Source organism: Vulpes lagopus, chromosome 4 (assembly GCF_018345385.1).
Source record: "Vulpes lagopus strain Blue_001 chromosome 4, ASM1834538v1, whole genome shotgun sequence".
Taxonomy (NCBI): Eukaryota; Metazoa; Chordata; class Mammalia; order Carnivora; family Canidae; genus Vulpes; species Vulpes lagopus.
Window position 1 is genome coordinate 18262249 of NC_054827.1, and position 23916 is coordinate 18286164.

A 23916-nucleotide genomic window follows, 5' to 3' on the forward strand; every position below is an offset into this window, starting at 1 on the left:
GAGAAGCAGACTCCCTGTGGGAAGCCCAACGTGGGACTCGATCCCAGGACCCTGGGATCACAACCTGAGTCAAAGGCAGATGCTCAACCACGGAGCCACCCAGGTGCCCGGACTCTAAATTACTTTAAGCTGTTAGTTTTACTTATCTGAATCCCAGTCATTTATATAGTATCTGAGACATACCGGACACAGAAAAAAAGTCTGAAAAAAAGCTGAAGCTGAATAAAATTAAATCTAAGCCTACGCTAAGCTTTAGTCTAGAAATTTATCTCCCTACCAAAACTTGAAGCTCCTCTGGAAGAGCACTGCTTTAATCATCTTTTATCTCCTAATCTTCTACACAGGGCCTCGTGTGCAGCAGCCCCAGGATAAGTTAATTCCCTTTTTCCTTGATAAACAGTTGCTGAATAATTCAAAGGTGTAAGGCTAAGCAATCATTCATAGTAGTTTAGTTAATTTCATTAGCAACCATTTCAACCTTTTCACTATAAAGAATCAACACAGAAGGGTTTGTTAACTTTCTGTGCACATACCTCCTACCATTCCAGGAGACTGATAAAAATCCACGCAATAGACAAACAATATTCTCAAGCACTTTGCATTTATTTATTTTCCTCTTAAGTTTTCAGTCACTTACCTGGTGCAAATGATGAAAAATTAGTAAATCCGGGTAGGTTAAATAGATTTACAGGCTGTGATGGAAAGCTGAAAGGACAAAATAAACTGGGAGAAGAAGGCTGTGGTGCACTACTGCCTCTTTCCTGGCTTCCAGGTTTTTCTGGGTGCTGATTCTGCTGGCGCATAAGTTCATTTAGCATTTGTTTCAACCTATAAATATTTAAGAAGTCAGTAACTCCAATCAGTTATATAGCCTTCTATGTACAATACTTTTAGAAAAAATACATGTAAAAAGTGATGCAAGAGCATGCAGAAGAGGTGGACTGTCTTGATATTTACTACCAGAAACACCTACTCATCTGGCAGACTTTCTTCAGTAACTTGGCCTTTGGAACAACAACTGCACTTACCACTTCGGCCACGTAGTAAGCAAAACATAAGAAACTCATTCACTTTTGTTACTGAAAGCTTTACTGAGAGAGAATTCACATACCATACAGCTCACTCAATATAAGTATGAAATTGAACACTGAAAATTTTTAAAAACTAAAGTCTATAGTATTAAAGGGAAACATTGGGCAAATCACTGTTTACAAAATTCTCAGAGATAGAGAACACTTGAATATTCCATTTTGCTTCTACCCTTTACTCCCAGAAAATAACCATAACACACATGCTCAGTTTTAGCATTTACTATACAGTGTTACTGCTTCTAACAAACAGATTACCTTTGCACATTATTCTGTTGCCATGTTAGCTGAGTATAGCACTGATTCAACTGGTGCATTATAAGGTGTACTTGAGGAGAAGCAACATTGCTGGGCATAACACTGTAAGGACCTGTGAGAAGAGTTTGCAGCAGACAAGACAGCGTCTGGGGAAAGACGAATTGTCATGGTAGTTACTAATGACTTGAAAAATGGGCACTGCTTCAAAAACAAGATGTAAAAAATTTACTTTCATAATAAACTTTACCTGCTGGTCTTGCATCAAAGTCTGACAAATACTGACACTGAAATCAAGTTGTTTCTTCAGCTGATTAATTTGTTCTTGCCATTGTTCTTTCTCCTCTACATAAGAGAGTTCTGACATCCAACGAAGGTTTTCCTGACGTTGCATGCTGATATTCTGCTGTCTTGTCTTGGCTAAAGGACGATAATTTCCATCTGCTGTAAAAGGGCGACTATTCTTCCACCTAACGCAGATATAAAGCATTAGGTCACTATATGTGATTAGTTGGTTTTTTAAATCTGTAATACATCCTGATACCATGGTTCGTAGACCAGTATTTTCTTAAGATCAAAGTTTAAGTTCAAAGGACTTCAAAACTATGGTAATGAGGGAGAGGTGGAGGGCAGGGGAGAGGGTGGTGAATGGGAATTCCAGATTTCTAGCTTTGTGCAATTATCATTTTTAATTTTTTCCACTTTTTACTTATGTCTTATACAGAAGTGTCCATGTAATTCTATATTTTACAAAATGAAAATACTGTATCACAAGCATTTTTCCATTCTTCATGCTTTAAACTTAGCCACAAGACACTCCATCATCAAGTGGAACTCCTTAACCATCTTTTGTTCGTGAAACATTTTTCATTGTTAGAAATAACAATGTAAATGAGTATTTTGTTGATAGGCCTTTTTCAATTATCTATGATTTTCAGTTTTGCTTAGCTCCCCCAAACAGCTTTGCTTAGCAAAGATCAATGCTTATGAATCTTGATCCAGTCTAGCTGGGATCTTAACAAAACTCTCATGATACAATTAAAAATATATTTGGTCTTTTCCCAGTTGCCAGCAGAGCTCCCAAAACTCTCAGCAACTACTGAGAGACAGAAGTATCTTTTGATATTCATAATGGCCCCCTTTCAACCATAGCTAAATTCATGCTCATGACTCTTGGCAGGCCCTAGATAGCTTCATGAAGGTGATGGGTCACTAGAAAAAACAACCAGGTATTTGCAGGGTTGGAACTTTCAGCCCCACCTCAATCTTCAAGAGAGGGAGGCACTAAAGCGAGTTTAATGTCAATGGACAATGCCTAGGGAATCAGACTTCTACAAAAACTCCTTACCAAGCTGGTTAGGAGAGCTTCTGGGTTGAACACATTTAAGTGCTGGGAAGGTGGCGCACTCAGAGAAAACCCTCTTCCCCCAGCCATTCTTTGTTCTATGCATGTCTTCCATTTGGCCGTTCCTGAGTTGCATCCTTTATAACAAGCAGAGTTCATGAGTTGTTCCAGCAAATTATGAAACTTAGAGAGGGCTCATGGGAACCCCCAAATTTTTAGCCAAGTCAGACAGAAGTATGAGCACATGGAGACTTGGGGCTTGCAACTAGCACTGAAGTGAGGGCAATCTTGTGGGACTGAGCCCTTAACTTGTGGCAACTGCCCTAACTCCAAGTAGTTAGTATCAGAATTGAACTGAATTTATGATACCCGGCTGGTTCAGAGAATCAGAGAAGTGCTTAGTGTCACAAAGACCTGAGACTTCAGGAATCCAAGAAAAAGTTAAGACAGTGAAACTAACCTGTTCTTAGTTTCTTTTATGTTGTAAGAGTTATGATTCGCACTGTTAGGAGGATACATAGAAAAGTTATCATTCGAACTTGCATCTTGCTCTTCTTCTTCCTCCTCTTCATCTGTCCGAACAACTCCTTCAGAAAGGTAACCATCTTCATCTCCTTCTTCATCTAGTGCACACTGGGTAGAACCTCCCCATGTTGCCATGGTTCTAGAGATTAAGAGCCAAAAAGTAAGAGATCATTTTGGAGATCAGCTAAATACTTTACCATCTACTATGTGCCAGTCATTGTATCATGTATGCATGTATGCATATGAAACTTGTGTGCCTGTATAAAATTTCACTTAATTATAGTACCAAGGTGGGTGGTTCTCTCCACTCTCTCCACTCTCTCCACTGCTAATACACAGAATATGTTTACTGTGCCTTCCACAAAACAATTCTTCAAATAAGTTATAAGTGTATCCCCTAGAAATTTTTTCCTAAACTAAACACCTTCAATTTTTAACTTCTTGAGCAACAGTTTTCTAGATCAGAGCTGTCCAAAGAACTTTCTGCAATAGTAATAATGACCTATATATGTGTATCCAACATAGTAACCACTAGGTACACATGGCTAACGAGCCCTTAAAATGTGGCTAGTGGGACTGAGAAAGTGAGTTATTAATTTTATTTAATTATAATATGAACAAGTACATATAGGTATGGTGGCTGCCACACTGGAAAGCACAATTCTAGAGCCATGGTTCCCAAACATAGATGCTTATCAAAACTATCCAAAGAACTTTTCTAAAGTTCAGATGTGTGGTACTCAGAAGAGAAAAAAAAATACTATGATATAATTTGATAAAGTCTGTTTGAGACTTCAAAACAGAATAAGCTCTTCCATGAGGAAAAGAGGTTTGTGCAATGTCCCAGAAATGCTACTAGAGGATACCAAAAGGTACAGTCACAACAAATTTGCATTTCAAAATGTTATCTCTGAATATTCCCATATAGGTAAGTAATTAACCAACCTTACAGATGGCTAATTTTTAGATATATTCTAAATAGGAAATTTCAAGTGAAAATTCTAAAAATTACATTTTTTAAAGCATTACTTTTTATTTTCTTAATTTTTGAGAGAGTGAGTGAGCAAGCATGCGAGGGAGTGGGTAGCAGAAGGAGAGAGATACTCTTAAGCTCCACGGAGTGTGGAGCCCAATGCAGGGCTCAACTTCATGACCCAAGACCATAACCTGAGCTGATATCAAGAGTCAGATGCTTAACCAACTGAGACACCTAGATGCCCCAAAACTAAATTTCTTAATCCTTAGGAAATTTACAAACAAGAGATTCCTCATTTAAGTAAAAATGTGCTTATTTCTGGCCTGTTGGGTACTACTAAGTAACAAGTGTTTCACTTTTATAGGCGTAAAACTTAACTAAGAAAATAAGATTTATACGCTCAAAAAAACCTATTATCACCTATTTGATCAAGTGCCTTGAGAAGTCAGAAAAGAGCTGGATTTAGTTAAACTGAGTCACTAAGGTGATGCTTAAGCATTAGCCTCACTGGAAAGAGCAGATTTGTGCTAAGAGGAGAAATGAAGCTGCCTGCCCACCACCTCACATGCCTTAGGTAGGTGGTTTTGTTTTTCTTTTTTAAGATTTTATTTATTTATTCATGAGAGACAGAGACAGAGGCAGAGATCTAGGCAGAGGGAGAATCAATGTGGGACTTGATCCCAGAACCCCGGGATCATGACCTAAACCAAAGAAAGACACTCAATCACTGAGCCACCCAGGCACCCCAGGTAGGTGATATTAAAAGAAGATTTAAACACTTCTCTTACTTTTCTGTTCTACTCTGTTGAGGCGTACACAGGTTCTCAGATCCATCACTTCTCAATGACACAGCCACAGGGGATGTAGTTTCAGCTAGACCTTGCCTCCTCTGATGTTCAGCCATCAGTGCTTCAAGCTGCTTTCTTCTCTGCCGTAGCTCTTCCCTTAACATCTCATGTCTTCGCATTTCTGACCACAGCTATTATTTTAAAAATCAGAGTCAAGTTAGTACGAATATCTGGATTTGTCTTAGCCTTAAAGAATAAAAGACAAAGACTTCTATTTTCACTCTATGCTTTTTACACTAAGAAATCCCATGGTTAAAATATTATTTTTGTGATGCGTAAGAAAAAATGAGGTATTAATTCTAATAAAAGCAAGTAGTAGTCAAATATACTTCATCAACTATTTGGAGAAAGTCCTCTATCTACAAATCACATATAAATAAAAGGCCAAAGAGAATAGGTCTTTCTAACTAAAATGATTACGGTTTGCTGCAGCTATTCCTGAAATACAATTCTGCCAAATATTTGCTAATAATTTTGAAATTATTTTGAAAAGATCCCAACTTAATTACTTTTTTGAAACAATTATTTCCTCCCAACTAAAAGACACAAAACAAGCTGCACTTGAAATCATCTTTCACAGATACTCAGTTTTTCCTTCAAGACGTGATTAAAGACTTGGGAACAACAGATACAATAATATACAATACCTCATTATCCACTCCTGAAGGATCTGCAGGCTCAAAAGCAGATTTGCTTGTACTGGTTTCATTCCCATTAACAACTGGGGTTGAAGTAACAGCTGGGGTATATTTTTTTGTGGGACAATTACCCGCACTAGTGGCTGACAGCTAAAAAAGGATTAGTAAAAAACTATTATGAGGAATTAAAGCAATTGTTAATTTAATTTCATAAATGTAGTTATTTTACCATTTTCCTGGGGCTCTAATACCAAATTTAATTTGTTACTATCAGACCTCAATTGCTATCATGATCCAAAGAAAGCCTGACATAACAAACGGATGAAAAGAGAGGGTAAAGTGGATGAGTAGCAGCTACACCTCAGAAGTGGCAGAGACAAGAGGGATAAAATGCTACTGTGCAGATTTTTATATACTCAACCCAACTCTCATATATATTCTTCCAGATGTTAGACTAGGGAGAAGGGAAAAGGACTAAAGTAGAAAAGATGAAGAGTCTAGAAAGAAAAAACTCGTTACAGAGAAACATCATTTAATGTGTTTCCCTTTCTTTGAAAATAAAACCTGACAGTAATAAAGCTAACCAAACGTTTTTCTTTTTCTTTTTTTTTTTAAATTTATTTATGATAGTCACACACACAGAGAGAGAGAGGCAGAGACACAGGCAGAGGGAGAAGCAGGCTCCATGCACCAGGAGCCCGACGTGGGACTCGATCCCGGTCTCCAGGATTGCGCCCTGGGCCAAAGGCAGGCGCTAAACCGCTGCGCCACCCAGGGATCCCAAGCTAACCAAACATTTTAAGAAAAATCTCAAAAGAAACTGGTGTTCGTGTCCTGTGTTAACCTTACTCCTACTCCTGATTACCTGACATGGTCAAAACTTACTCATTCTCTGTCCACTCTCAAAGGGTATTATTTGATAAGCAAAGTACAAATATTTAAATTAATTTCCTTAGATAATTAATGATGGTTTAAGAGCTTTATTATGCAATTTTAGGCCAATAAAAGACAGAAATGCTATTCCCTTAAATGCAAAGCTGCAAACAGAATATTTTAATATATTAGTTATGAATACTCATGTTCTGAATATAAAGTAGCTAGCCCAACAAGTGAAAAAATAGAAGTAATCAGTCAATTCCTATGTGCTTTCATAGTAATAAATGTATATCCCTAACACATTTCATTAATCATAATAGTGATATAAATGTGTCACCTCAACACTAGAAGAGTACTTTCCAATGACATTAGGTTTTAAACATCTTTTTTTCAGACAAATGGAAAGAAAGTAAGTTCCTAATTACCTGTAAGTCAGGGCATGCCTTCTGTAATGCTTGAATTTTCTCTTGAATCTCAATCAGTTTCTTTCTTTCTTCCTGCAATTGTCTGAGCTCTCTCTGTTGCTGCTGTAGTTTAGCCTCATAAAACTTCTCTCTATAGTTAAATTGATATTACATTTTCAGCTCCAATAAATCTGATGGTAGCATTAAGCATGACCTAATACAGTATCTAGCCAAGTAAGTACCTTCCCTATAATAAGCACTAAATTTTTATTAAATTATGCCAATGAGCTTAACATACCTTGCCTTCTCATTTATTCCAGCATCTTTCTGTGCTTTACTGGCATTTCCTCTAGTATTATTTGCACTTTGTTTGTTGTCTTCTTCTGCTGGGTAAAAATCATCCAAATTTGAAGTATTGGCAGAGATAACTCCATGATCTGCTGCATCATCATCCTAAAAAGCATCATTAAATTAAAATAATCTGGAAATCTGACATTATCTGATTCATACCTTAAATACCACTATTTTGTAAAATTTATAGAACATAAATATTAAAGCAGTAGATTAAGTAAATGATTTTTTAGAGGACACTGAAGTTCATCCACTACCAATGGCAGGAAAAGTACTAAAACAAAAAAAGGGTATATTTATAATCTGAGCCGCCAATTACCACTAATGACAAATGTTAAGTTGCCTTTTATCTTGATCAGATACTGAGGTATCAAAGAACAGATTCATAGAGAATATGAAAAAGAACAGAAGCATACCATGAGAGCTGGGAACTCTTGATACTAAATTTTTCTTAGAAAGTAACTTTTTAAAAAAATTTTATTTATTTATGCGAGAAAGAGAGAAAACATATGAGTTGAGGGAGGAGTAGAAGGAGAGGGAAGACTATCTTAAGCAGACTCTGCACTAAGCACAGAGCCCAAGGCAGGGTTCGATCTCACAACAGAGATCACGATTGGAGCCGAAACCAAGAGTTGATGCTTAACCAATTGATCTACTTAGGCACCCCTTAAAATGTAACCTTTAGATTTATTATTCCAAATAATCATATCCACTGTCACTTGCTTAATTTTTACTTGCTTAATTTTGTCACTTGCTAAATTTTCTATTCTCAGTTTGGTCTTTAATTTGCCTAACCAGTGACAATGGCTCATAATACAAAAACTAATGAAAATATATGTCATGATTATTGGAAAAACAACTCAAGTTCTTAGCTTCCTAAGGATAGGTCTACATCTGTTAAAATCAATGAACTAATCTACATCTGTTAAAATCAATGAACTTATCCTAAGGGAGGTGGAAGGTTGTTGGATAAAACTATTGTATTTTTTAAAAAAACATTTAACTCTACATAATTTTATATTTATTCATGTTTTCTCTGAGTACCTCAACTGAAACTTTAGCCTTTGGAAATATCATGCTAATAAAACCTTACAGAGTTAGAGCAGACTCAATTATAAAACTGACTAGGCAATTTTAAGTTTATAGATGGTGTTATTTGGTCTTCTTACTCATCTAAAAACTAACCTAATTCATTCCTAGTATGGATAAGAAGATTAGAAAGAAACTGAATTGGACTACAATAATAGAGAAGCTGCCTTTTCACATAAGAAAAAGTGGAAAAATTAAAAGTACAAGAAAAAATACAAAACAAAACTGCCTGATGTTTCAGAGCGAGAAGGTACCTGAATAACTGTATATCAACTCCAACACTAAAAGAAGAAAGTAAGTGACTCAAGACTTACTGTTTTACCCCATTTTTTTGAAAAAAATCAAGCAGTATTTACCTGTACCATAGCAACAAGATCTTGTAACTGTCTTAATTTCTGTTTGGCAGCCATAAGTCTATTGATCTTCTGTTCAAATTCAGCGTCTTCTGCAGCCTCATCAACCAGACTGCTCCTATGACTAGTTAATGAAGCCCCACTGACTCCTTCATCTTCTGCTTCTTCTTCTTCCTCATCGTCTTCACCTTGTGCACCATGAATCCCCTGTTCTCCTCTATTATAGTGACAATCTGCTGAAAGCATGTGTCAATGAAATCAAGACTTTAATAAACTTGAGAGTATTAAGAAAGAAAATCCACTTCAAAAAAACTATCAATAGTCAATCATACCTAAAGAAGGAGGCATGTTCAGAGTCCTTATGTTGGCAGCAGATCTGTTGTTAATTTCACAATTAGAATTAACTGATCTCCCCTCTCTATTATTAGAAACACACTGTGCATTAGAATTACTATTTACTTCATTCCAAGTGGCAGCTACTTGAGGATTTCTAAAAGAAAGGAAACAGCCTGAAGTTACTTAAGGTAAAAAAAGAAGAAAAAAGAAAATCAAAGTTTTAAAACTGCTGATAAAATAATCCCAAACTATGAACATCATTGGCTATTTTTCCATTTAAATTCATATTCTGAATAATCGGCTCTTGCGTTCCATAAACGTCTGCTATTTAGAAATTTAAGAAGAAAAATACCCAAAATAATCAAAATTATACCTAAAAATAAAGAGGAGGGAAAATGTTAAGTTAGATACTTCTTTATGATTTACTTGCATTTGATCTAACAAACAGCAAATTTACTAACCTACTATACTTAGTGCTTCTCTATTTGTTTTTCTTTACAGGGCAAGTAAGATTATACTGGCCAAAACAGGAGACTTAAGCAGACTTACAAGAGAAAAGCTTAAATAAAAAGGAAGTACCACTTTATTGAGGTTTTTTGGTTCCATGTTAGAAGCATTCAGTTAGGAAAAACATGTTACAAAAAACAAACTTTAAGTTCTTACCGAATGTTAGTAACAGGTTCAGAGTTTTCATGTTCAGAATCATATTCTGACTCTTCAGTTTCTTCATCTTTTGTGTTTTCATTTACAGCATCTGTCATCATATCTGATGTTTGTTCGTAATAATGAACTAGTTCTCTTAGTTCATTCAATCTCTTTCGAACTTCATTTAACTTCCTGATAAACAACAAAAATGTATATATAAGACCCATTTTAGCAAAATAAAGTATGCAGTATTTCCATATAAGAACAGCCAGCAGAGACAAAATCCAGACCTAGTCAAATACCCAGGGGGTGTGACTACAAAGTAATGAATTTAATTTCAAGGATAGAGCTTACTCATCACTCTATTTTCTTATGACTATTAATTTATTCATAAGAGAGACAGAGTGAGAAGCAGAGACATAGGCAGAGCTATCTATTTATTTATTCATAAGAGACAGAGAGAGAGAGAGGCAGAGACATAGGCAGAGGGAGAAGCAGGCTCCTTGCAGGGAGCTTGATGTGGGATTCAATCCTGGATCCCAGGATCATGCCCTGAGCTGAAGGTAGACACTCAACTGCTGAGCCACCCAGGCATCCCTATTTTCTTATGTCCTATCAGGAACAAAAGCATAAAAAAAAAAAAAAGAAAAAAGAAAAAAGTTTCAAGAGGTTATTTGAAGCAGACTTGGTTTCTTAATAAATAGTGAAGTACTAAATATCCAATTTAAATACTATCTCAGGCAAATCAGGGATGCAAACATTATTAGGCCTTTATAGAAGATTCCTGTTTATAACATATAGAGATCTATAAAGTGTATAACATTCTTACGCAAAATATTAAGTTTGTTGAGTTTCCATTAAGTGCCAGAAAATATGCCAATGTTTTTTTGTTTTTTTTTTTTTGCCAATGTTTTTTAATCTGTCAAACAACTGTATGAACAGGTATATTATTATTCCCATTTTGCAGATGAAGAAACAAGAGGCTTAGTGAGGATAAGTTATTTGTTCATGGTCACAGAGCCTTGTGAGATAAAATTTCAAGGCTTTCTGACTCTAAGCCTGGGCTCTGAATTTAGAATCATTTGAATATAAAAATCTTTTGTTGCAATCCCAGCTATTTCTAATCTTTTTTTTTTTTCTTAAAGATTTTATTCATTTATTCACAAGAGACAGAGAGAGAGAGAGAGAGAGAGAGACACACAGAGACAGAGACACAGGCAGAGGGAGAAGCAGGCTCCATGCAGGGAGCCCGTGAGGGACTCGATCCTGGGTCTCCAGGATCACACCCTGGGCTGGCTGAAGGCAGTGCTAGACCGCTGAGCCACCTGAGCTGCCCTATTTCTAATCTTTTAGCTAGAAAATGGGAAGGCATTAGCTCACAAAAATTACCTGTATTACAATGTTAGATTTCTCTTGGACAGCTCAAAGAATATAGGTCACACACACACACATATACACTCACTCTTCTACCACCTCTTCAAGAATATTTATCATTTGGGACACCTGGATAGCTCAGCAGTTGCGTGTCTGCCTTAGGCTCAGGGCATGATCTAGGGTCCAGGGATCGAGTCCCACATCAGGCTCCTAGCATGGAGCTTGCTTCTCCCTCTGCCTGTGTCTGGTCTCACGCTCTGTCTCTCATAAATAAATAAATAAAATCTTTTAAAAAAAGAGTATGTATATTATGTAAATTCGGTTTTTCCAGAATTTTCAACAAAAAAAAGCCATAATTTATCCCCATTATTCAATTCTATTCTATGTAAACAATGTTTGTAAAAAGGTTTTACTGGAGTTTTTCAGTTGGATTTAGATGTCCTTCGTTTTCACTCTCATTCTGAGAAACTAGAGAAGCAACAGGATAAGGAACAGATGATGTGAAGCTGTTGGATTCTCCATTGACAACTGGTGCTAAGCCTATAGGAGCAGAGGGCGCTGAAGTTGTACTTCTCTGATCCACACTTCTTTGTGGAGAAGCTGAAGAAGGCACAACTACAAAAAAAAAAAAAAAAAAAAAAAAAAAAAAAAAAAATTAGACTAGACCAGGTAATGTAAGTAAACAAATATGGCATCAAAAAATATTCACACACACACACAAAAAAATATTCACGCAGCTTGCTTATATCTAAAACTAAAAAGTAAAAACCATTAACATCTTAAATTCTGTAGCTTTAAATTTCAGAAACTTAAGGACATAATAGCCAGGCCACTTGTTCAACAAAAACATTTAAAACAGAAGAAAAAAAAAAAAAAAAAAAAAGGAACGACAAGGTGGAAATTGACAAGAACTATTACATTCCAACTTAAAAAGTTTACATTCCAACTTAAAAAGTGACCAACATATTCCTCTGATAAACCTGATTCTAGGTTAAGTTATACAGAGCAAATGTGTATGATGTTCAGCACCCCATCTACAAATCTTTACAACCCTATCAGATTATGTCCCTAAGAGTGTTCCAAATCCACAGCTCAGAGTAATTATATCTGGTCTCCAGGATGAAATTTTCCTTGCTCCAAAAGATAAAACTGTTAAAGTGACTGTAGTAAATTCATACCAAAAAATACGACTCAACAATAAAACTTTCTAATTAGATGATGGCTCATCTTCTACAGTCCTTGAACTCTGTTAATTACTTTTCTGTCCACATGGATCAAAGATATCTCATACCTTTAAGGCAATGAATGATGATAAAAAATCTTTGCACTTCTCCATCACTTTAAAACTATGTCATTTCTGTCTTTCTCAGAGGGACAACTATAATTATTTGTTGCTCATATTATCAATTGCTACAACTGGTTTCCAGCAGTCTCTTTGCTCTATTCCTGACTGTTGTACCTTTTGCTGCTGAAATTTTAGAGTCATCAGTAGGCAGAGTGCTACTTTTTTATGTATATAAAACTGACCACAGGGCCTTGAGTACAATTTTGGAGTATTAAGTTTTTCTTAGCTGTGTCCATCTGTATAAAATAAGCACTGGGATTAGATTATATTCTAGAGGAGAGACTAGCAGAGGTCTGGGAAAAGAAAGGATCATGTTTTAGGCAGAATTATTAAGGTTTTTCGAGGGGACAGCAAAGAAACAGGAGAGGAATAAAGAACAAGGAACAGGGACTCCAGAGAGATTTTTGGTATCCCTTGTCTTTTTTTTTTTTAAAATATATTTTTTAAAGATTTTATTTATTTATTCATGAGAGACAGAGAGAGAGAGTGAGAGGCAGAGACACAGGTGGAGGGAGAAGCAGGCTTCCATGCAGGAAGCCCAATGAGGGACTCAATCCTGGGTCCCCAGGGTCACACCCAAGACAGGCACTCAACCTCTGAGCCACCAGGCATCCCGTTATCCCTTGTCTTTTCTTTAATAAGACAGCTGGCATGTTGAAGAATAATGACCAGCTAAGGTTGACTACAGATCAGTTTCCCATACTAGAGTTCCTATTACTGTTTGTGTAAGAGGCAGGGACCCGGCTTGAGAAGGTGTGAAAACAGTAACTGAGGAACAGTAACTGGATTTGAATCAGACAGAGGCAAGTAAAATATCTGTGAGGCAGGAAAGGTAGTTCCTAAAGCATAACTAGTAGGACTATGCTTTTCCTACCCCTCCTAAGATGATTATTTATATACCGCAAAAAAAGTTGTAAACTTTTTATATAGTCTACAAGTTATAAACTATAGAAGTTACAAATTTTCTGCACTAAACTGTATGTACTATATACGTTTTTCATGTCTCCTTTTTGTATAATTACTTTCTAAATCTGTTTCAGAGTTTTTAAATCCAAGTACAAATTTGGATTAATTTTTCCTTTAAGGGAAAATTTGAATATAGTAAAAAATTCAGTAATATATGTTCAAGTATCTAATAGTTTACCTTCTCTTTTTCTTTCCCCTAAATTAAAATCCTACCTAGTTTCTAAGGCCTAACTTTATTCTTTCCCTTTACTGAATTATAGAACAGATCTACCATCTATTTGGTTATTTATCATATATATTGCCGTGTTACTTATTGCCATGTTACTTAAAAACTTTCCCCATGCAAGTCCTATCTCCCCTCAAATACTGTAATTTTCTTGAGGAACTAGTTCATTCATTCATGACATATTTACTAAATAACTACTGCATGCCAGTACATAATCATGTGTCCTCTACCTAATATTGCAGAGCCAGATTTACTTACATGATGAATTGTTCAGATGTTGATCTCGAAGTGTATGAAGTTCTCCAAGTAGTTTGTCCATTTTTTGTTTCTTTTCCTGTAATACTCTCATTTTGCTAAACAGTTGTACTTTCTCATCAGGTAAGTGTTCTGAAACTGATGGATTCCTGCTCTGGGATACCTCCCTAGTTAATGAAAGACTTTCTGCTTGTCTTCTATTGTCTGGAACAGTTGGAGGCTTATTTAAAATAAAAAAAGAAGACGAAGACCATCAAAGTAATTAAAGGTTTCATTCTCCTTTTAAAACACATTAATACTCTCCATAAAAAGCAGTAAATATTTGTCTAGGTTGTGCTGGTGAGTAAGCATATGCCTTTCCAATTCCAAAGTTACACACTATTTCCTAATGTGCCACTATAACATATATATGGTTCTATGGACACACATAACTACATAGTGGTCTTGAATTCACTAGACTGAATTACTATCTGGATCTAAATTAAGTGCTAAAAATGTCATACATTGTCATACATTCTGAAATTAAACTTAAGAACTTTCTCCAAAATTGTTAGTAAAATGTTTAAGGACAGATATTCAAATATAACCTAAGCTTTAGAGGTTAAGATAACCATACAGAATCACTGAGAGGGAAAAAGAACATATTATCTAGTAGCACACAAAAAGAAAGTTTCACTCATCACTCCATTCAAAGTAGATTTTCCTCTAATTTAGTGTTTCTCCAACTATAGTCCCCACACTGCCAGCAGTGGAATCCCACGGTGGGGAAGCCCACCTCAAATATATGAATCATACATACTTTTGGGGGTGAGGGGATCCCACTGATCAGAAAACTACCTTTTCTTTTTTTTTTTTTTTTTTAAACAAAACAAAATGCCAAGTGATATTTATGCTTAGTGAAGTTTGGGAACCACTGGTTTAATTACTATGATTTTAAACTCAGCTACACTAAAAATAATTAAATTACCTGAGAATCACGAAGCTGATTATGAAAACGCTGAATTAAATCATTCAATTCTTCATTTAGTTCAGAGGTGATACTAACTCCAGATACGCTACCTGTAGTTTCTGTTACAACTGGAAAGAAAATTAACCATTCATTAAAGCAAAAAAAAAATCAACAGATCTTTTCAATTTCTATGAAGCTAAAAATAAATTCTAGAGGGATAAAAATGAATTAAAAAAATCTTACCTAATAATTTAAAACTAAATTACCTAATAATTTAAAACTAACACAGATTTACCTCCCAAGCAATCATTTTAATAGAAATTTCCATCTAATCTGAAAACAGAGACAAAGAAAACTCTGATATAGTGGTTTGTCTTTTTCTGTCCCATCCAATTAAGAATAGTGACTCAATGGAGCCCGGAGAGGACAGGCCTATCATACTGGGTGAGGGGAGTGGCAAGGAGAGTGGTTAATCTGAAAAAACACAGCTGATACTGACAGGTCTCAATCCTTACTTCTCCCAACAGAATCAAGACAGGGGCTGGCAAACTTTTCCTAAAGATTCAGATAGTACATGTGTTAGGCTTTGTGGAAATATAGTTTTTGTCCCAACTACCCAACTCTGCTATTGCAGGGAAAAAGCAACCACAAATATATAAACAAACAAGCATGGATATATGCCATAAAACTTTATTTTACACAGTGGGCCAAATCCAGCTGGCCACAGCTTGCTGACCTTTGCAGAACACATAATTTACTAAGTAGCTGCATATGATACAACTCATACTACAAGACCATAGTCTTTATCTTCCTATGGCAGTATGCCTGAGGCAGTATTCTGAACACAATTTTGATAATGGTTACTGCTCTACTACCCAACCAACCCTTGCTTATCCTTTCCAGTTCTAAAACAGACACTGGCTATAAATTGTTTTATTTATTTTTTTAAGATTTTATTTATTCTTGAGAGACAGAGAGAGAGAGAAAGAGAGGCAGAGACACAGAGGAGAAGCAGGCTCCATGCAGAAGCCTCATGTGGGACTCGATCCTGGGACTTCAGGATCATGCCTGGGGCCAAAGGCAGGCGCCAAACCACTGAACCACCCAGGGATCCCCCAATACCTTCTGTTTTAAAGAAACATATTAGCCTTTTCAATAAGAAGTTAGAATTACAGGGCTAAACAGAATCCCAAGTATCTAGTGCAAACTCTACTTTGAAAAGAAATAAATTCCAGTATAGATAACTAAAACATTGCTAATTCAGTAAAGAACTCTCCCATGACTATTATTTTGCCTTGCTTACATACAAGAAGATTAAATACTATCATTCTGGTTTTTTTTACAAGAAATCTCATAAATACAAGAGAAAATATTTCAAAATTACTAACCTAAAATTCTTTTTGAAATAATATAAAAAACAAATTTAATCTTAAACTCTTGTTCATTCTCCTGGTGCCTGCCTCATTAACTTCAAAGAAAAAGGAAAGGTTCATATAATCAGAAAAAGACAACCTCTAACCTAGAATTCAAGAAATCTGACCTTTCTAATATTTCATATTAGTACAGGCAAGTCACAAACTCTGTGTTAGAGCTCCTTCTCTACAAAATAAGACTAAGAGAAAAAACTCTGATGACTAATCTACAATTTTGTGATAATCAAAATGAGATGATGTAAACCTAAGTATTTCAAATAACATCACCACCTCAGGCAAATCTCTGAAATCTAGATCTTGGAAAATATTTAAAATATTTAAAAGGTAAGTCATTAGCCATTAACTAGTATTAATCATTGTTTAAATATTTTATTCTAAATTATCTATTTCCTAAATATAAATGTAAAAGCTAATGAGCTCTGGACTTTTCAATGGAAAAATGAGTTGAAAAAAATATGTAATCACTTCTATATATTACACATACATGTTAAGATACACAATTATATAATTATTACAAAAGAGTAAGTTACTTGCAAGCCATAAAGTTCCATATGAAAATGCATAATTAAATTATATGTAACAGAGATCAGAGAGCTAAGCCACTGGACTAGGTGTGGACAGCAGCATAAATTGAGTAGTAACAAGGTAACCTCAGTGAGGACCTAAAATATAAAATAGTTCACAGGAAATAAATTATTAGTACCCTAGGATAACAGACTGGAAAATATACCTTAGTTTTACTGAGTTTTAATAGGTGACAAGTTGTTTTCAACTTCATGAAAAATTAAACAGGTTTGAAGATGATAAAACAAACTATAAATTTAGATTCAATACTAAAGAATTCAATGCAATTTCTACCTAAATGATACATGGCTATAAAGGAAGAAGAAAAAGTGAAAAAAATAAAAAAGTTTGAGTCTCAGAAAAGCTATATATAGAATATAAATACAGTTCAAAGGAACTAGTGTATACAACTGAGCACCTGACACAACAAAGCTACTATGGACATCAGAAGCTAAAGCAGCTCTACAAATATACTCACTGTCTCCCTTGAGGTTTTGACCTTCCCTTGGTAGGCAAGAAAAGTATGGCAATCCCAAGTGAATAGAGTACAGAAAGGGGGGAAAAAAACCATGAAGAGCCCTATCAATGCAAGGTACAAAAACAGAACTACAGCCTGCCCCTTTTACCTCTTAAGGGTACTCTCTGATGAAAAGGAGAGCGAGCTGGCTGGCTGCCCGGTACAGTATGATGGCCAGGTGTTGTCCCTGCAACCTTTTCTGCATAACCAGAGATAGAAAAGCACAGGACAGCGTAAGCCTCATATGTAGGTTTCTAAACTAGTCAACAATCAAGATCTGATTATATAATAACCAGCATCCACCTTGCAATACCATTATTGAGACTTGCTTATAACAACATGCTAGGCTGTAGCATACCAGAATCATCCATCACAGCAATAGCTTGCTCTGCTTTGTGCTGCAGAGCAAGAAGAGCAGCCTGTCTTCCCTGCAGAGCTCTCAGTTGCTCCTGCTGTTGTAACATCCTTTTTAATAAGTCATGCTGTTTCTTCAAATTTTCTATCTCTTCCATAGGCTCCTGCTGAGGATCTCTGGCCTGGAAAATAAGACCAACAATACTTATATCTGATCATTAAAATTCATACTCTTGTTTCAACTACCAATGGCATAGCACAGACATAGAAGATAAATTAGTATTAAATACACAATCCCAGATACAGTTTTAGTAGACTTGAAGAGTAAGAATAAAATGATGACATAGAGATAGCCTGCCATGTTAAGTAGCTAGATAATTTCACAGTAAAAGATAAGCAACAGCTTAGCATGAAGAGAAATTAACCAAGATAAAAAAGGAAGTCAGAAGGTCAAAAAGAGCGCACGCACGTGAGCACACACAAGTGTGTGCACTTATAAGGCTACTATTCACACACACACACAAATCCAGGCCTTACAGCAAAGGAAGAATAGATCATACCAGGTTAATATCCTAAAATATCCTTGAAGATCAGACTAAAAAAACATATTGCCCCACTTCTAGAAGCAATATTAAAAAACACTAATAAACAAAAACAAACCTACTATTTTCTAATCAAGGACAAAAATTGCAGAAACACATTTTTACTTGGCAACTTGATGTAAATAGCTTTCATTTACTTGCATCTCATTCCATAAGCATAAAATAAAGCAGAAAACTTCATATTTTGTATCCAAGATATTATGTTTTCTCTTAAAATATGCTCATTTAGCTGAGTCTGAGAACATAACGAAGTAGAAAGACTATGATTGGAATATTTGATGTAGAAATCAGGGAAGCCCAGTCAGTGCTGCCTCAATCCTGTACTGACTGACTAGACTTCATGAACATGGAAGATAAGTAACTATCTTGGTCAAATCAGTACTTATTGAAGATTTTCCCGTTGTCTTGAATTGCCAAAAAAATTAAAGCCCTTTTCAAGTTAACTTCTATGTACTCAGTTCTCTCCCAACATTATGCAAGCCAAAAAAAAAAAAAAATGTATATATGTGTGTGTGTGTGTGTGTGTGTGTGTGTGTATATATATATGCAAGCAGAGTCAGGGTTGCTAACATTCACATTCATCATTCATTCCTGTCAAAATTTGTCTTAGTTCTGGTTTATTCCAATTTAAAATCCTCCCATTTCAAAAATACGTAGTTCAGACCTCAAGGTAACCTTAAAGCTATCTAATTTTAAAGCGTTTAACTAAATAACATTCTGGAGTTTTACCCTTTAAAAAGCAAATTTTTAAAAAGAACTTTAATCCTTGTTAGTCACATTTATTTGCAAAACTCTGATACTCAAATTGTAAAGATTTCTGAGCTTTTTAAGTAAACACAATTATCTTCAAATTTTTCACTAATCCAAAAATGAATTCTCAAATTTTGAAATTAGTAGTTTATTACTGTTTAATAAACTCTGCATCCATATAAGTAACATTTCAAACTAATACTCAGAAAATCTGAGCTGAGGGAGGCAAGAAGTGACTACAGCAAAATATAGAGAAAATGAGAAAATGGAAAAAAAAATACCTAAGGATTAGAACATGCCAAACAGATGGTGCATGGAATAGAAATCCAAAAGAGAAGTGAAGAATATATTCACCCTTCAAACACATATTTTCACTTTCACTTAAACTTTTTGAGTCACCTCCAACATGTACATTTTTAGTTTACAGATAAAAAAATATCTTAGACATGAACTCCAAAGTTGCATACAGGTAACAGTCCAACTTCAGAAAACTCTTATCTTCCTTTCCTCTAGTCAAGAGGTTCCTCCAATCATTATTCATGATCCAAATACACATTTGTAACTTTAAAGTACTTCAGAAAATATGTACTCCATTTTTTTTTTCATGTGAAAAAGGTGAGGAACTATAAGTCCAGAAGATAAAGCTGTGATTTATCCAATTATCACAGTTAGGGCAAGTCAGGTTCCTAAGTTGTAGGTTAGTGTTTTCCACACCAGACGCTTGCCCCAAAATTACAGGCTTTACATGGTTTTAAATACAAACACCTAAGACACAATGTCTGAGGAAACAATCTGGTTTGGGAGACAAAATTAGGCCACGTGAAATAACTAGAAATGATGAAAATAATACCAGAAAAAAGAGAGCAGATAATATCAATAAAAGCTTTATAAAGTTTCTAAAAGCTGCAAGCAAATGTGCAGGAAAGAGAGCATGGAAAACTGATGAGGGCATGGGTACTTGCGGAAGACTTTTTTTTTTTTTTTTAATCTTTTTTTTTTTTTTTTTTAGACTTCTTTTTTAAAATTATGCTAAGTGTTATGTCTATAAAATATTCCATAGAATGGATTCTGTCTTATAAGCAGCTGGAGAATATCAACCATTTCCTATCAAGCTGCAACTCACAAGGCTGCCCTTGAATCTCAACTTTTTTCATTCTTTCCTAACAGAAAATGGTATTTTAAAAGGATAAGTAGGGAATGAAGGTGAGGTTGGGACAACACAATTCTGCACAGCAGAGGAAAAATAAAGTCAGTTGGCGAGAATGAGTGTTTTCCTAATAAAAAAAAATACTATGAACAGAGTATTCAAAGAACTACCCTAGAATAGCTCTAAGAATCGAAAGATTAAAGAGAATCAAATTGAATAACCTCCAACAAAAGAGTTCAGTAAAGAGTAACATTCACTTATAAGGCTACTATTCAAGGAAACTGAAAAACAGAAAAATGGTTTTTAAAAATAAATATATCACCTTAGAAAAAAAGAAAAACTGGCAGATATGATACTATGCTGTAGTTACTTCAAAAGTTCTATTTGTCACTGTTCAGAAGACTTAAAGAGAACAAAAAGTTCCAAAGAATATTTATTGTATAACACTTTCTCTTTTCCAATGCTACTAGTTTTAAAAAATAATCAGCTACTTAATTTACTCTTCTATTGTATTGGGCACCTTTTGCTTACTACTTCATAGTAAGATCATTTTAGCTGATTTCAAACAGTATCCTCAAATTCTTATAGGAGCCGGGGGGGAAAAAAAACTGCAAAAATACTTAGAGGCTTTGTTGTTTCCGAACAGCAAGAAAAAAGTATATGTACATAACAAAATAAAGACTAATCTTAGTTAATACAAGCTACTAAAAAAAACATAAGAAATTAGTATAATCTATACTTAATAGAATAGTATTTTATTCTTGCCAAATGGGTATGAACGCTTTTTTATAAATGCTTTCACTGAAACTTGTTTTAAGTGTACTACACAAAGAGCGGTCTTTATACCTTTCCTGAGGGTCTTTATGCAAATCACGGAAAATTAAAAGAATATTTGGAGCAAAAATTGGAGGAAATAAACCAGCAGAAACAATTAACAAACAGGTCAACTCTTTTAAGTATTTTTCTAAAAAAGAAAGAGAATGGAAAAGGTTTTCATTTTCAACAAGAACAAAAATATACACTACAAAAGGAAAAAAGGGGGAAAAAAAGCACTATAAAAATACTTCATTCTTAGAAAAACAGGGAAACTAATAGCTTACTCCATTTTTTTTTTTTTAATGAATGACTGCAAGAATTAAAACAAAACTTAAAAGTACCATGTTCATCCATGAATACAAATATCAAGAAACAAAAGGCAACTAATGGTTAAGGTTTAAGAATGTTCTGAGTTCTCAACAGCAAAAAAAGAAAATGGATTAAGTCCTTTGTTAACACAAATTAGATACGGCTGCCACACATAACCCATGGAGTATAAGAAAGCAGAGAAGAATAAAAACACTAAGGGAGAGCATTTTTACTAGGGCGAATTACAATATAATTAGCCATGTTAATAACATATTTACATATATTTAAGAGTAATAGCAACAACAGAAAGGCAAATAAGGAAGAGGAAATGTGAACAAGAGGGGCTCATTTTAGAGACTTCCCAAATTAATATTGTGAAATATACCTTTGAGGGAAATCCACGTTTTCGGTTATATTTCCTATCAGGCCTCAGTTCCCTGTCACTCTGAGGAGGTCTGTCACCTTTCCCTTTTGGACTTGTGGTAACGTCAATGTCTGAAACCTGTTCTTGTGAAGCTGAATTCCCTAGTTTGTCCTCAATGCACGGCCGAATTCTCAGACTAAAAGATTCCTCCTTTATTAAATAGTGTAGCATATTAATTTCTTAACACAAACTCCTGTTTAACATACAAGCCAGCCTTGTGAATAAATACAAAAATTTTACCAGTCCATCTCTTTAAAAATCAATCCACCCTCCCCCAAGTGGCAATAAACTTAGACTTTTAAATTTTTGTAGACTAGACTAATGCTTACTATAATCAAGTATCATATTATATCCTAGGCAATTTCCAAACTATACAACTGAAGCACATTTTAATATTTATTCTGTTATTAATATCAACTTTCATTATGTCATCTTATGCTTAAAAAAATTCTCATCATGGTGAACACTTTATATGCTAGTATATAAATCAAAATAATAAACTATACCATTTCCCACCCCTCCCCAACAGAATTCCTTTACCCACATTCCCCAACTCTTCCATTTCTGCTAGAATGAAATACGAGGAAAAAAATTATTCTCAGCACCACTGTAAACAGACAAACAATTTCCCCACAACAGAATCTATTTTCAACAGTTGTTTGAATCAAGTCCTATGAATATCTATCTCCTGGTGAAAATATATAGGACAAAAAATTCAAATTTCCTCTTCAAATTAGGAAGGGCAGGGAAGAGAAAGGATGCAGGTAAGAAACTATGCAGGCCAATACTAAAAGGAAACAAACCCTCAAATTTCTCATGCTGAATGGTATTTTGGAACGTATCTCAGAAACAAAAGATAGACACACATGGTCATCATTTCATAAGAAAAGCTTTACCGGTAATAGGTTTTGAAGTTAACTAGTGCATGGTTATAGTTGCACCTGCTAAAATAAAAACGCTTAGAAAGCATGTTTTGAAGCACACTACCTTCTATGAACTAAGTTTATTTTACAAAGCTTTCCTCAAAGTTCTGTAAATCCCTGATTATTTTTCCAAAAGATAGTATTTTGATAAAGTTCATTTTACAGAGTTAGAAATTGTATTTTTCTCACCGTGAATAAATCATAATGTAAATGGTACCCTGTACAAACTTCATCTCCGTATTTCAGGTCATCTAGTTTTGCTACAGTTCAAAGCTAGCCCAAGATATGAAAAATCCTAGTGGCCTTCAAATGAGTCCTCAATAGCAAAAGAACTTGGACTCTTCCAAGAGACAATATACTTAGTAATGATACTTTGTACTTCTAGCTCTTATATCCATGATGAAGTTTAACTTTCCCAATGCTTCTTAAAATGAGTAAAGCTGTGCTTAATGAAACCAATAGATCTGCAAACAGATCACAAATCATTAGATTTTCAAATCAACCATGAAAACATTTAATGTCACTAAGTAAAACTTTAATACTTCCACGTTTAAAAAGAATACATACAGCATTAACAATTTGAGGGTTTCTTCCCTGAAATATACTTTTCATTAAGGAATGCCTATAAAAGATATCCTCTTGAAAAATAGGGGAAAAATTTAAATCTTCATTTCCAGCACTTTTAATTACCAAAAAGCCGCTTACCGTGGTATCTGAAGCCTCAGACTGCACATCTATGTTTAGCGATGTGCTCTCAGCTACAGAACCAGATCCCACAGCTGAATCTATAGTCCGAACATCCTCCTCCTCATTTTCTCTAGCCTGAAATATTTTAGTGGTATAAATCATACAACTATTAAAAAGGGCAAGAAAATGTTATAATGGATGGCACGATTTTTTGAAAACATATTAACTCCTCTGGGGTGGAATCAGAATGTCATCAGTATATGTATACACTAATAATACCAAAAATATAATTCAATATATCACTTAAAAGGTCCAAAACTTACAAGGATTTTTTGAAGAAATTTCATATATGACTTTTCTTGTTCTTTAAGGTGATCTATTAGATGAGTAAGGCGTTCAACATTAGCAGATCTTTCATTTTTCTCTACAAGATCTTCCCGCATGGAACTAGCTTTAGTAATATAATCACGAATCTGAACGAGCCTGCTTACAATCTGCATGAAAAACATTTGGGAGTAAAAAAAAAAAAAAAAAAAGCATGAAAAT

The 23916-nt window shown here is 34.9% G+C and overlaps 1 protein-coding gene across 24 annotated transcripts in view; it reads right to left on the reverse strand.

Moving 5' to 3' along the window:
- Nucleotides 1-23916, reverse strand: part of PCM1 (pericentriolar material 1) — an 80674-nt gene that overhangs the window by 41256 nt on the left and 15502 nt on the right. For 12 of the 24 annotated variants that reach the window (XM_041751267.1, XM_041751265.1, XM_041751264.1 and 9 more), the window contains 18 exons: nucleotides 23694-23864; nucleotides 23389-23505; nucleotides 17717-17894; nucleotides 17468-17557; nucleotides 14863-14972; nucleotides 13899-14115; nucleotides 11517-11718; nucleotides 9748-9921; nucleotides 9081-9238; nucleotides 8752-8984; nucleotides 7254-7408; nucleotides 6977-7106; nucleotides 5685-5825; nucleotides 4978-5168; nucleotides 3149-3352; nucleotides 1594-1813; nucleotides 1347-1492; nucleotides 638-828 (listed from right to left, as the gene is read on the reverse strand). In XM_041751267.1, the coding sequence (XP_041607201.1) occupies nucleotides 638-828; nucleotides 1347-1492; nucleotides 1594-1813; nucleotides 3149-3352; nucleotides 4978-5168; nucleotides 5685-5825; nucleotides 6977-7106; nucleotides 7254-7408; nucleotides 8752-8984; nucleotides 9081-9238; nucleotides 9748-9921; nucleotides 11517-11718; nucleotides 13899-14115; nucleotides 14863-14972; nucleotides 17468-17557; nucleotides 17717-17894; nucleotides 23389-23505; nucleotides 23694-23864 (3028 nt within the window). The remainder of the gene's footprint in view (nucleotides 1-637; nucleotides 829-1346; nucleotides 1493-1593; nucleotides 1814-3148; nucleotides 3353-4977; nucleotides 5169-5684; nucleotides 5826-6976; nucleotides 7107-7253; nucleotides 7409-8751; nucleotides 8985-9080; nucleotides 9239-9747; nucleotides 9922-11516; nucleotides 11719-13898; nucleotides 14116-14862; nucleotides 14973-17467; nucleotides 17558-17716; nucleotides 17895-23388; nucleotides 23506-23693; nucleotides 23865-23916) is intronic. The other 12 variants (XM_041751268.1, XM_041751266.1, XM_041751262.1 and 9 more) reach the window with 6 other exon arrangements.